General features: G+C 43.1%; 1 protein-coding gene across 6 annotated transcripts in view; it reads left to right on the plus strand.

Annotated features, from left to right (window-relative positions):
• TMEM156 (transmembrane protein 156) overlaps positions 1-14,110 on the plus strand; it is a 30,811-nt gene extending 16,701 nt beyond the window's left edge. Inside the window, exons 4-7 of one of the 6 annotated variants that reach the window (XM_012931416.3) lie at positions 71-187; positions 2,326-2,409; positions 11,161-11,266; positions 13,541-14,110. In XM_012931416.3, coding sequence (XP_012786870.2) covers positions 71-187; positions 2,326-2,409; positions 11,161-11,266; position 13,541 — 308 coding nt within the window. In that variant the 3' untranslated portion in view covers positions 13,542-14,110. Of the gene's footprint in view, positions 1-70; positions 188-2,325; positions 2,410-3,985; positions 6,899-11,160; positions 11,319-12,158; positions 12,292-13,540 lie in introns of those variants that run through there. The other 5 variants (XM_058670193.1, XM_058670196.1, XM_058670192.1 and 2 more) reach the window with 5 other exon arrangements.
• The last annotated feature ends 734 nt before the right edge of the window (positions 14,111-14,844 follow it).

Raw genomic sequence — 14,844 nt, forward strand, 5'->3', positions numbered from 1 at the left:
GGCAGGATATGTGGAACTCAGCTATACCATCGTGTTTCACTTTATCTCTTTCATAATTTGTTTTTTACAGATACCATTTGCTCCATGAAGATTATTTGGTATGCTTTAGTCCTGCTAGTTTTTGTGGCTTTGATCATCCTTCTTACAAACAAAATACGGGAAGGCCACCGAGTACAGAAGTGGCAGAGTAAGTAGTGAGTACTAAGTCTATAATTTGGATAATCCATTCAGTGCCGAGGAACTCTTAATTTTGCATATGGACTGAATTTCTTTTTTTTCATTATTATGCACCTATTGTCTTTCAGAGGCAATTTTAGGTAATCCAAAGAGTAAAAACTTTTTTAAGACACAACACCAGCATTCAAGGAATGTTATGAAATACTTTCCTCCTGGGACAAGTGAATATGAGAGGGAGAAAGACTGAGTAACTAGGAAGGGGTCAGGGGGCTCGAGGCTGAACCAGGGCTTAGTGAAAGTGAAGGCAGAGAGCAGGAGAGCCAGTGTTGGAGACAGAGCATGTCAGAGTCAGCGACCTTGAACAGCGTGGCTCAGGTAGGGAAAGCAAGCTGAGCCCTTCATGAATAAGTGTGGAGGTATCAGTAAATTCTGGATGGGCCAGTGTCAAAGGTTTAGTTGGAAGTTAGGACACTGCGATATTGTTGCTTTGTACGTGCTGGATCCCATATGGGTGCTGGTTCATGTCCCGGCTGTTCCACTTCTCTTCCAGTTTCCTGCTTGTGGCCTGGGAAAGTGGTGGAGGACGGCCCAAAGCCTTGGGACCCTGCACCCATATGGGAGACTCAGAAGAGGCTCCTCCTGGCTCCTGGCTTTGGATCAGCTCAGCTCCAGCTATTGAGGCTATTTAGGGAATGAACCAGAGGATTCAAGATCTTTCTGTCTGTCTCTCTTTCTCTTTGTGAATCTGACTTTCCAATAAAAATAAAATAAATATTTTTAAAAATTTAGCAACTCATAAGATAAGTAACCTGCCTTTCAGGATGGGTTGTGACTACTGGCATGGTGCTACTGCTCTCTAGCCATTCATATATTGACTGTATGGATGAGTGCCCATATACACACTGGCTGGATAGTAGGCCTGGTGGGCAGTTTATAAATAGTCCCTTAGAGATGGTATAAAATGTGTGTAAAAGAATAGACTTTGAAGTCAGCTGTACTTAGAGTTCTTGTACTATCACTTACTAGTTATCACGTACTGAGCAGTTATTGATTTTAGCTGAACCCAGTTGTTCTCTGTAGAGCAAGGAAATTTCCTCCATCATGATGCAAAATTGAGAGAAGGAGTGAATGAAAGGGATTACTTAAGAAGTTCAATGTAGTCCCGCATGTATAGCTAGTTTTCAAGAAGGACTAGTAGCACTATGGTGTTTGTATTAGGTCCCAAAGCTCTTCTGTTCTTCAAGAGGCAAGGATGTGCCCATCATGTCGGTAGGTACAACTGTGAATGCCTCTCATTCTGAGAAAAGGTGCCAGTCATTCTTTTCACTATTTGTGGCTGATATTTTTGGGAGTCGTTTTATACCAAAATTGCCACTGGCACTTTAGTAATCACGACACTAGAGCAGGGCTTAGTAATCTCAACCATGCTGTGTATTTGTAGAATAACTGTTTCTATTAGGTACTCAGAGTGCACAAATATATTGTCATTTTAGAGATGAAAAAACAAAACAAAAACTCGTGACTCAGAGTGTTTTCCACAGCTATATAGCATGGAAGATATCAGAACTAAGCCTTTCATGTAACTTTAAAAATGGTTTCATTTTAAATAAATGCTATTTTCAAATAGAACATAATTATGTGCTCTCTTGTCCATTTCTACGAATATGTATTTGGAAAGACAGGTAGGTACAAGATGGGGAAAATGTCTAGAACAAGGGCAGTAGCAAGGAGTCACATTACATTCTTATGAGTATCTACCCAAGTGACAGATTTAGTGGCCTTCAGATCTTGCAAATCTAAGCATATAAAGTAATAAGAAATGTCACATCACTTTGGAGATTAAATATTAAGTACACATTAAATATCCCATGTACCATGTCTGTATTTATAATGCATGTTAGAGCTGGTGCCATTTATTAGCAGAGATGGCTTGATGGCATTTGGACAGTGGAGAAGCCTTTGTTTGGAGATGGACCTATAGAGTGAAAAATAACTTCCCACCGAGAGCTCTCTGTGTCCTGCTGGCCCGGGTCCCATTGTGAATGAGAGGCCCATTCTCCTTGGTCGTCCTCGGAATCAACTTGGGGAATATATGTCAAGCATGTGCTTATTTATCATCTAAATATTTAGTTTCTTTTCTTGGAACAGGTCATAAGTACAAGCCTGCATCTGCTCTCTTAAGGGAAAGAGATTCTGAGAAACTGAGAGTACTGAATGTACGGGTTATTTCAGGTGAGTCCTGGGGCATGCTAGCAGGGAATGCCAAAACCGTGCCATCCCACCACAGAGGAAACTCCTGCTTCAGAATCCAAGCTCATGCAAATGAGCCTTGTCTGTGGAATAAAAGAGCCACAGGCAAATGCACCCCTGCTTTATATGTCTTATTATCAGAGGACAGTTGTGATCAAAACTGCTTCTTCAAATAATGGAAAGTTTGCTTAATTGGCAAGAAGCAGTTCATCTGAGTAGGCAGGGGAGAGAAGAAGAGGGGGAAGAAGCCTCAGATTTATTTTAAAATGAGACAAGATACCATTATTCCTCAGAACTGCAAGGAGTAATTGCAGAGTGGGCAGGGCTCTTTCCTGGGAGCCTTCACTTCAGGGAGGGTGTCATTGTGCAAAAAAGAACTTCTAATAGCCCCAATTAAAAAGCCCCCTGTCCGCTGTTGGAAGCAGGCATGGAACAGGGGGATTCTAATTAGAGCAGCCTCACAGGCTGTGGTCTCCTCTCTTTCTAATGGCCTAGCCTCCTTTTGTATTCAAGCTGTCAAGTCACATTGGAAAAGGAAGAGAGGGAAAATGTGATGCGGCAAAGCCCTCATCTCCCTCAAAGGGAAAAACTGTCCTTGACTTGATGAAAGTCACAAAATTAGGGGAAAAATTAGTGAAGTCCTGTGTCTGCAGCTGGGGAAGAGGCCCCTTCTTTGGTGAGAGGTGTGTAAGGAAGCTCCAAATCTGGCACATAAAGTTTGCAAAAATAAAAGGAAACCACACAAGCACTCAGACCCCCCACAACAGCTGCACCTGCAGCTGCAGGGACCTTAGCCCAGTGTTTATTAGACACTGTGTGACTGAGGGTGTTGTGAACTCCTTAAATTAGCAGCTACTCAGATCCCTAGCTAGGAGAAGAATTAGACTAACCTAAAGAGCTTAAATATGATAAAAAATTCAAGCTTTCCACTTGATCTTGGCAGTCACATTACAAATTAAGCCAGGGATCCTAATAAGCATTGGCTAAATAATCATTAGATAGCAATTACACACGGGGTGAGCTGATGGAAATATATGATCAATAAAAATTTTGTTTAAATAACAAAAGAGGCATTTTTTTTCAAATGAAAAAACTACCTTAATTGGAGAACATAGTTTTTTTTTTCTCTATCTTTACCCCTGCTTGTGTATAGGACAGAATTATTTTAAACCAGTTCTGCTGGGTTTTTTGGTTGCCTTAGGCTTCTTGGTCATTTGTTTTTGAGTTGTAATTTTGAGCATTGCAGTCTTGTCTGAGAAGTTAATGGTTCCCCTGTCAACCATAAATTGGAGGAATCACAAATTTTAAGTGCTAGCTAACCACAAGTCCAACCTCCCCTAGGAAACCTGTCTCAGCCATCTTTCTCTTTAATAGTACTCACTGAAAATCCTCTGGCTTTATTGCCAGGTATTCACACTAATGTAAAGCTTAGGGTGATGGCCTTTTAAAAAAATCCAAGATTCTTGTGAGGCTTATTATCTCAAAAAGGAAAGAAGCAGATTCTCCCTTCCTTGTATTCCTTTAATCGAAATGCAATTCTTTCTCTCTCCATTCTTAGTTGCTCTTTATGGGAGAGAAACGGAGAGGAAATAATGTTTCCCCTGAGTGCTGTTTGGAAGGCTGCTCTTTGTAATGATGGATTATAGGCAGTGGTGAGAATTTAAAAAATGTGCCACCGTGGTTCCCTAGAAATGCAGGAACATGAGTGAGAAGAAATGCTGTTCAAAGAAGCTGTGAGTCTGTGTTACATTCAACATCCAGCTTGTCACTGACACTAGCTGAGCATTCCTGAGTCTCTCCACTTGCTCATGTATTCTAAAATACGTTCTCTCTCTCTCTTTCACTCTCTCTCTCTCTCTCTCTCTCACACACACACACACACACACACACACGCACAGCTAAGCTGCTGCCCTGCAAAAGATGTTTATTCATTCTGCAAGAGAGGTGTCATACAGAATCAAATCCCAATATATTCTATGCCCCTATTGTTTCCATCTTCGCTTTGATAAACATGATGGTTTGTGTTACCTATCTTGGCAGTAACTATTTTACATCCTACTGAACTGTGAAACTACTCACACAGGGGATGACTGTGTCTTGTTCATTTTATATCTTTGTCCCCGATGTGACATCTGGTATTCAGTTCCTACCTGATCAAAGGTTATTGAACTTCACCAACCCTAAACCAGAAAGGGTGTAAGAGTAAAAACAGTGGACTAACAAGAAATGAATTCTAGGGACTAGAAAAGGTAAAAACAAATGAGGAAACAGAGTGGTTAGAGAGAACAGAATTTCCCTTCATTGAAGGACAGAGAACACACTTTATGAATCTGCTAAGGATTAAAGAACCAAGAAAACTGTTGGCCATTTTGAAGAACCGATTTTGAGAACTTTCAAAAGTAACCTTTAATTGTATCCCTATAGACAATGTTTCATGGGTTGACTATGGTGGCAAATGGCACGAGTGGAATAGGACTTGAAATTGAAACCAACTTGGCTGACTGCAGAAAGAAAATTTAATGGGAAGCCAGTAGACACCCATAGAAGTAATGGGCACCTTAGGGATTCTGAAGAGAGGACAAGCTACAAGAGTTAGGGAGCCAAGAGCACAGTCCAAGTCGCACTGTGGAAATAGTCTGGTAAGAATGTCCCTGCCAGAGCCACTCCTCTCTCTCATCTATGCAGGCTACCACTGGGCTCCTACAACCAAAGTTGCCATTTTGGGCAGGATGGAGCACCCCAGGCAAGAACATGTAACAGACCAAGTATAAGCCATAAGGTTGGTCTGCTATACCAGGGAGCCGAGAGAGGAAATGTCTGCCCCTCTGACTTATTACATACTTGAGATTAGCTCTGAGATGTCACAGACTAGATACAGCCAATGAATCAATACCTATAAATCAGGTTTGCAGTATTGAAGCTTCCATTCACTTCTGATGCATGGGTTGGTGAAAGGTCATTTTGTGGCTCCCTTCTGTGTCCATGAAAAGTAGTAAATTCTCCAAGACCTTGTCATTCTTAATCTTTACATATCCAATTATTAAGCCCTGATTGTGGGCCTCCCCTTATGCCAAGCATTGGTGATTCAGCAGCACACACCATGGCACAGCCCTGTCATCCTGGCACTCTTCCTTAGGAGATTCTGCCCATGGTTGCCTCAGCACCAAGGAAGCTAGTGTCTCCTTAAGCATCTTCTGTATGCATGCATCTTTCTTGTTTCATAAACACTTTATTATTATTATTATAATTATTTTTCCTCATGGGAGAACTGAAGTCACAGAGTTTAAGTAACAGGTCCACAGCTGGCTCCCAGCAGACTCAAATTCGGTTCTGTCTAATGTAGCATATCACTTACAGGAAAAAATGGACTGGGGTTCCACTGGCTCAAGTCAAAAATCATGTCTCCTTGCTCTTTCACATCAGATGCTAGAAGCTGAAATATGTTCTCTACATAAAACTGTAGCTGTTTACATGAGACAACATGTGTTGCTGCAAAGAAACATTTCCACCTATGTTGAAATGTTCGCAGTGAAGGTAGGCAGATTCTGAGGGAGCGTAAAGCAAAGGAGGTGTGATTTTATTGTGAAAGAAAATTACTGAATGTCAAAAAAATAAGTGGCTGACTCAGTCATTTCTATTACCCCCCCCAAATAAAAGTAATGGCAGTATAAAATTACAATGTGTAACATATTTATCATCAGCATAATAAAGACCAGGCAGGTTTCAATTTCCTGCTGAAGGAAAGACACATTACTGGTGCCAGATGTTTTGCAACCAAGCAAGATAACATGAAAATTTTTTACTTGCTTAATTGTGATGTTTATGACTCTCCAAACACAGATTTGGTTCCTAAAGCAGGAAAGGTTACAGCCATCTGCTTGGCTACAGAGGAGATCAAAATGCAGAAGTGGACTTGCAGGAAAATTTGCCCGTATGCAAAGCAGATTTGGGTGGGATAGGATGATGCACTCTGCCCATTCGTGGACCTCCTTTACGTGACAGCCGTCTGTACCAGGTCTGGAAGAAGTGGAGATGAGAGACAAGCACAGTGAGCTTTTTCGTCCTTCCCAGAACTGCCCTGTTCCCTTGCTATCCCTTCACAGGCCCTCCTCTCACACTGACTTGGGCTAGATAGCTGCACCCTGGCCTTCTGAACTTGGCTGAACTAACACTCCCTCCAGGACCGGGGCCATCCGCCTTAGTACACATCCTTGAAACACCAACAGTCTCTCTCGGCAGCAGCAGCAGCTATCATGGCTATTAGAAAATTATAAACATGATGAAATATCAGCTTTAGATAAAGGACTTCTGATATTTTTGAATTATGATTTGATTGCTGTCTTGGCCACCAGCCAGTAAGCTTGAGGTCAAGGACATTATCTGACAATACTTGCCCCTCTACCCCCAGATCAGAGCCTAGTGTATATTTGAGAGCACTTCAAAACACTCATGGAAAAGTGCCATTAAAGAGTATTTTAGTGAATTTTTTCATAATACACAATTTCCACGAACTGCTTCAAGGCCCTTCACAGGCATCAACTTCAATTTTTTTTTTTTTGCAACAAAACAAGCTCATCTTTTGACTTCATATTTCATGAATATTTTGCAGTACCTGCCCTCACACCTGAGTATAGGGTAAGGTACGCAGTAAGTGCTGGCCAAGGAAACAGGACTCTGGAGTGACTGTGTTCAAATAATGCCTGGTAAACTTCCCTGCCCTCTAGCTTTGGATAATGCCTATGCAAATCAACAAAAGGAAAATGATTATCCAGTCATCTGGCTCATTTTTGGTTTATTTCCTGCAGTGTGATTGGCACGAACTCATGGCTCACCATGTCACTAAGTGCCGGTCATGCATGCTTTTTTTTTTTTCCCTTTTCTTAGTCATTAATGCTAGATAATCTTGCAGTCACTTGTCTCCTATCCTCATTTGATTTTCACATTGGCCAGATCTGGAGCTGCAGAGTTGCCTGTGGACCTCCGTGAATATGAACAGATGGAACTGGGTACGTGCAGGGGAGCTGGCGCCGTGAATAACAGAAATCTATTTTAAGCTGCCAACCTGTGTTCCGTGAGCCCTTAAAGGCTACCAGCTATCTCGGGCCTGCAGAGAAGTGCCAAGGTTCTCACGTATCTAGGAGATGTGCTAGTGATGTTTGCTTTCCGCATTCCCGCAGCAATGAGAAGAGACAGCCAGGACAGAAATTTGCTTCTAAAGCCAGGTTAGACAGAAACGAGTAAGACTCAACGGGCCAGCTGAACATGTCAGCAGCTCTTGTGGCCCTGGAGCCCTGCAGATTAATCTGAGTGCTCTCAGGTTTGGAGAAGCTCTTGCAAGGAAACCGAGTCCTTTGTGGGTTACAGAGTAGAGGTTCATTGCCATTGTCAGCATGATCAGCCACGATGGCTAAAGCTCCCAACATTTAAAGAAGAGGGAAGAACAGAGGGGGCATCATTCCACCGAGCCTTGCCCTGCTGGGCACCCAGATGAGCCCCACAGTCCCCTTCCCCCCAACAACCAAAGGCCCTGGGAAAAATATTCCATTTGCCTTTGGTGGTGCTGCCTCTTCCTTTAAGGGGAATCAAACACACCTTTATCCCAATTGCTCCTCTCTCTCTGTTTAGCCTCAGGGCAGCCACGCCAGCTTTGCCAAAGCCACAAGGTTGTGATTGCAGGAGTGCAGGGGCTGGCCGGCACTCACTGTGGAATCTTTGAAGGGAACGTGTGGGTGAGGCCAGGGGCCAACCAGGATGGGTCACTTGGATCCACAGGTGACTCACATAACCCTGTCCAGTGGACTGTGCCTCCCACAGGGACAGCACATCAGAAATCAGAAATAATGCATTGTGTAATGCAACTCACAGCAGGTGCATAAACCCTGAAGGCCAGCCAATCAATGTCCTAGTTTACCAGGAGTGAGATAATAGAGAGCAATACAGACTCTGACAGTTCTTTCATAGCATGGGCCCTGTGTTGATTATTGGCCAAATCCAAGCCCCCAAGATCTCTGAGAACATTTAGCCTTAATTGCAGCAGTGTAATCAGAATGTGAGTCATTGATTCGCAGTTTGTTCATTGCTGGTTTTGAGTGCTTGCAGATTGCTGCACATCCTCTACCACAAGGTTTGTATTATACAAGAGGAAGCCTGATGAACTTCAAGACGTGGCTTGATCACTTACCCTCTCTTAACCTGTTTCCTTGTCAAAACAATCCTGACAGCAAACACACACTCTCTCTTTTCTTAGAACCATGTGGGAAATCACAGCAGTCCCCGTGTTGCTTGATTTGAAAATTCATTCGTTCGCCACAGAGCTTGGGACTTTAGGAGTAGTTGGCTCGTTTCATGCGACATTTTCAACATTTATCAGGATTTTGGCATGGGAATAATTGTTTTTCTCTTTGAAGATTTATTGATTTCTTTGGAAGTTGGAGTTACAGAAAGAGCGTGACTGAACACAGAGACAGAGATCTAGCATCTACTGGGTCATTCAGAACACGGCCCTAGTAGCCAGGACTGGGCCAGAAGCTTTCTCTGGGTTTCCTACTTAGGTAGCAGGTGTCCAAGGACTTGGACCATTTTCCACTGCTCTTCCCAGGCCATTAACAGGGATCTAGGTCAAATAAAATGTATCTTAAAAAAAAAAAAAGTGGAGCAGTCAGGACACAAACTCACGCCCATATGGAATGCCAGTGTTCCAGGCAGCAGCTTTACTTACTATGCTACAACACTGACCCTGGGAATCGTTTTTGGAAAATGACTGTGTTCTGATCATAAGTCTGAGAGGACAGTATTATATTTCTTATATCCAGCAAAATTGGATAACTGCACTATTGGCGAAGTGGAAGGCCCTGGGGGATACTTATTACATGATTGCCTAATACTGCCTATTCTTCCTGGTTTTGATTTCAGCTGTTTTTGACTTTCCAATTTAATAACCAAGTCAAACAGAGCTGAACAAATAGTTTGAGAGATAAGAATATTAAAAAAATTGATGCAGCATATTCCCTTCGCAGCTGAAAAAGGCTGGCAAGGGTAAGAAAGGTTCCCAGATGCCCTTGTGATAGAAACCACACCTCACATGTGACAGGAGAATCATCAAGAAGGAAGCAACGCAAACACCTGCCAGTTTCTGTGGCTCGGTGGGAATCAAAAGCTATCTTGGAAAAATGAATCAAGGCTAGATGCCAGACGCCACAGATACAAAGTGCCTTTGAAAAGTGGCAGCAATCTTTCACAAAATGAAAAAAAAAGGACGCGTGAAGGGCAGCTAGGATGTTGTCAGGGTCAGTACGATGGGACTTTGGGAACACGAGGCATGAAGTTTTATTTTTTAATCAAAGTTTCTACTGCTGAAAATCCATTTTGTTCACTAGAATCAATCAGGTCAAAATTCACACCAAAAGTCTTTTAAATTTTTAAGATGCTTCTGAGATCCCTGAAAAAAAAAATGTCAAAGAAATATTGGGTTCAGGAATTTGACAAATTCATGAGAAGACTTCTGTGATGTTTTCAAATATTTCTGATGGCTGCTGTGGCCTTCACAGATGTTGTTGAATTAATAGCATTTGAAAGAAACTCTATTTCCCGAAGAAGAACTATAAAAAAAATTCCACTTGTTGTAGCTATTCTGAGGGCATTAAAATGACATATATCCTACCTTTTACCATTTTATCAATATTTTAGAGGTTTTGCTATCAGCATGTAAGTTACATGACTTTGGGTAGCAGGAGAAATGGAAGACAATGTGCCACTGGAGAGTTGTGGCAGCCCAACCATCATCCTGACAGGTAATCAATCGCTTCCTACCATAAATTATGGTTGGATTATGCTATAAAACATCCTCCAGCTGAATGAGTAAGCAAATGATGAGCCATTTGACTTCCCAATTCAATGGATCATTCAATACCTTTGATAATTGTATAGTCTCATGTATAGATTCTTTTGGTATTTTTTAAAAGATTTATTTCTTTTTATTGGAAAGGCATATTTACAGACAGAAAAAGAGACAGAAAGACCTTCCATCTGCTAGTTCACTTGTCAAATGGCCACAAAGGCAAGAGCTGAGCCAATCTGAAGCCAGGAGCCAGGACCTTCTTCTGGGTCTCCAACGTGGGTGGTGGGTCCCAAAGCTTTGGGTTATCCTTCAGTGCCTTCCCAGGCCACAAGCAGGGAGCTGGATGGAAACCGGAGCAGCTGGAATAAGAACAGTGCCCATATGGGATCTTGGAAGATGCAAAACGAAGATTTAGCCACTTTGGATGAAGGTGGTCCCGGTGCAATGGCTTAACTGACTAATCATCGCCTTGCAAGCACCAGGATCCCATATGGGCACCAGTGTGTATCCCAGCTGCTCCACTTCCCATCCAGCTCCCTGCCTGTGGCCTGGGAAAGCAGTAGGAGATGGCCCAAAGCCTTGGGGCCCTACACTCATGTGGGATACCCAGAAGAAGCTCCTGGCTCCTGGCTTTGGATCAGCTCAGCTCTGGCTTTTGCTGCCATTTAGGGAGTGAACCAGTGGACAGAAGACCTCTCTTTTTGTCTCTCCATCTCACTGTGTAAAATCTGCATTTCAAAATAAAAATAACAAATTTTTAGGAATAAAAAAATGCAATTGTTCAAATCATTTCAGTATGGGCATGGTTCATACCAGGCTGATTACATTAGGCTGTCCTGTGTTTCTGTCTGCATTGCTGTTGAGTAAACACTAACACAGCTCTCCTTCTACCACAGAGACCACGCAGGGCCGGTGCTCGGTTCAGGTCAGGGAAACACTTCCCTCAATACCAGAGCTGGAAGTTGCTACCACAGCGCATCGGGAAGACCTTAACTGTCCGTGGTGAGTGGCGATTCAACTTTTCTGACTATCTGACTTCACTCCTTGCAAACACGTGTAACATGTATAGATTTAAGGAGGTACAGTTTATACCAAACTGTATTTCTCTTTAGTGTTGATAATACCTTATTAGATGGATTGAGAGAGAGAGAGAGATACAGTAACTGAAAGCTCTCACCAACTGTTCCACTCCCTGGGAGCCAGGAGCTGAGATGCCAATCCAGATCTCCCATGCAGGTGGCAGGAACCCAGTGACTGGCACCGGCACCACTAGTTGCCAGGTTCTAGAAGGACGGGAAGCTGCAATCAGGAGCTAAAGCTGGGAGTCAGATCCACGGGCTCCTGGGCAACTTTATGTCTGGGCTATATGACCCAAACCCCTCAAAAAACTACACTTCTTTCCGCATAAGGGAGAAGAATGTGAGGAGCTTGATGTATGAATCAGATGAGATGAAATGTAATCATTCTTGGTGCAGGTGCCATGGCATAGTAAGCCAAAGCTTTAGCATCCTACAAGGCTGCAGGTTCGAATCTCGGCTACTACACTTCCAATCCAGCTTTCTGCTTTTGGCCTGGATATGCAGCAGAGGATGACTCAAGTTCTTGGACCCCTGCACCCACATGGGAGACCTGGAGGAAGCTCCTGGCTCCACATAGGCTCAGCTCCGGCCTTTGCAGCCACTTGGGGAGTAGACCAATGGATGAAAGATTCTGTCTGTCTGTCTCTCTCTCTCTCTCTCTCTTTCCTCTCTGTAACTCTGCTTTTCAAATAGAAATAAATAAGTCTTTAAAAAGGAAATATAATCATTGTCTTCTAACCTCTTCAGTTGTTACACTGGGACTGAAGTATAATTTAGTCAGAACATGACAAATGGAGAATCAGATCTGTAAACAGAACTGAGTCACTCCAAATTACTGAAATAAACAACTTCCCTAATTTTTTAAACATTCAATCACCTAGGTTAGTGTACATTATTTTACGCACTGATACAAATAGCAGCAGTGTGCTCCATAGAGGAATCAGAGCAGCAGAACCCCAAGACCAATAAAGAAGGACAAATAACAAGTTAAAGGTGTTCCTGGGGGGCCAGATGGGCATAAAGAGAGGGACCCCTCGTTGGAAGGCATGATGCCTCACATTTAGAATTGTTAAGTATCTGTTGAGGGAGCTAGAATGTAGACTTCTGTGTCTCTTTTATAGGATCATGAAACGTGACAGCTGAGAGAAATTTGCATGAACAACCATGCTTTCATTGAGCAGATGCAGAACATGAGCCAGGCCTCCTGTGGTTTCCTAGCTTCCAGGCAGGGCAGTTTCTCTCTAACCACACTGTCTTCTTAGGGCTCTGCTGGGAATGCCAAGGCATGACGTAGCATGGCAAAGGGCCCTGTGCCAGTGACTCGGGCGAGGGGCAGGTTCTTAGTGTTTCCATATAACAGCTTATTTTATATGGCATAGAGGATTTTTTAAAAAAAAAAAGATTTATTTATTTATTATTATTTGTTGTTGTTGTTGAGAGGCAGATTTACAGAAAGAAAGGGAGAAAGAGAAATATCTGTATCTTCCATCTGCTAGTTCACTCTCCAAATGGCCATAATAAACAGGGCCAGATTGAAGCCAAGAGCTTCTTTTGGATCTCCCATATTGTACATGCAGGGGCCCACACACTTGGGTCATCCTCTGCTGCTTTCCTAGGCCTATCAGCAGGGGGTCGGATTGAAAGTAAAGCAGCTGGGGCTGGCATGGCAGCTCTTCAGGCTAATCCTCCACAGGCAAGCACTGGCATCCCATATGGGTGCCAGTTCATTTTCCAGCTGCTTCAGTTCTGATCTAGCTCTCTGCCTGTGGCCTAGGAAAGCAGTGGAGCATGGCCTGAAAGCTTGGGCTCCCGTACCCATGGGGGAGACCCAGAGGAAGCTCCCTCCTAGCTCCTGGCTTCAGATTGGCTCAGCCCTAAGCTGTTGTAGCCATTTAGGGAGTGAATCAGCCAATGGAAGATCTTTCTGTCTCTCCTTCTCTCTGTAAATCTTCCGGTCAAATAAAAATAAATAAGCGTTAAAAAAAGTAAGCAGCCATGACTTGAACCAGCACCCATATGGGATGCCAGTATTATAGTAGGTTAAGACAGTGGTTTAACCTACCACACCACAGTATTAGCCCCATGACATAGTTTTAACATTCTAAAGTCAGTTCTAAAGTTGCTTTATGCCAATTCTAGTTCAGGTAATCTTTTGCAAAATTTTTGTGTGAATTGTATTTGTTTTCTAAATCTTCAGAATCCTCTCAGACGTTCTGGACTAAACCCTGGCGGAGAAGAGTCATAGTTTTCCTTTGGGCTAAGCAGACAGGTAAATGTCCCAGTCCAGCCGAGGAGGCACAAGGCAGGCAGTAGGAACGCTGGTTGGCGGATGACAGCAAGTGCAGAGCCTTTATTTGCCCCAGGAGATTGAGGGAAGGAGCATTTTTTTTTTTTTTTCAAGAAGCTGCTGTGAGTCATGGAAAACAAGCTGATGAAACACAGGGAAACAGCAAGGGACGCATCCTCTGGTCTTGACCCATCACCGAACAGCTTAGAAAAGACCCCTGGTTTTCAGCCAACCACAGAGTCAAGCGTGGAAACTTGTTGCCTCATTGGATCATGTGCTGACTTATTTTTTTCTATACAGATGGATTGTTTCTATTTTCATAAATTATGGATGAAGGCCTGTGTTGTGTGTTGGTTTTTTGTTTGCTTGTGTAAATCTCTCCTTTTCTGGGTACCAGGATGTTTTTAAAAAATCAAACAAGCCGAAATAAAAAGAATTAAAATATTTAAGTCTAACAGCAAAAGACTTCTTCAAAGTCAATTGGTTTTTGTATTTGTTATCACCATCACTGATGCCAAAAATAATTATGGCTATTAATTACAAGCACATCTGGATAACAGCGTAGATGTTAATGTGAAAAAATATGAAAATACCTTCCCAGAGTTAAGGTGGAACTTCACTAACGTTGTTACCAAGTAGATCTCCAGAGTTTACCTGCAGGATGAGGCTTTGTCAAGGGGCAAAGTTCAGAAGATGCTCCCTCAAAATATAACCCATTTGAAAAGATCTTTAACATTTTTGTTTACTTACTTGAGAGAAAAAGAGGCATCTTTCATCTATTAGTTCATTCCCTTAATGTTTGCAAAAATTGGGGCTGAAATTGGCCAAAACCAGAAGCCAGGAACTCAATCCAGGTCTCTCCAACTGGGGGTGGGGAGCTGGGGAAGGGGTCCAACTACTTGAGCCATCCTGGCTGCCTCCCAGGGTGTGCATTAGCCGGAAGCTGGAGTCAGAAGCTAGAACCTGCTGTCAAATTGAGACACTCTAATAGGGGACGTGGGCTTCTTAACGGCCAGCCCCAGTGCCAGGCCCATTTGCAACACTGTGAGCCGAAGCAATGTGAAGAGGTGGCAGAAGGAGGGGGTCACTCAGCTCCTCCCTGCCATATTTCTCCCCTGAAGCAGGTGACACAACCTTTTTTTGATCTTCCTGCGAGGCAGCTTAGGGAACCCTTGGGTGGCAGGTGCCTTCCCTAAACCTGGAGGAGAGGAGTG

This window comes from Ochotona princeps, chromosome 11 (assembly GCF_030435755.1).
Source record: "Ochotona princeps isolate mOchPri1 chromosome 11, mOchPri1.hap1, whole genome shotgun sequence".
Lineage (NCBI taxonomy): Eukaryota > Metazoa > Chordata > Mammalia > Lagomorpha > Ochotonidae > Ochotona > Ochotona princeps.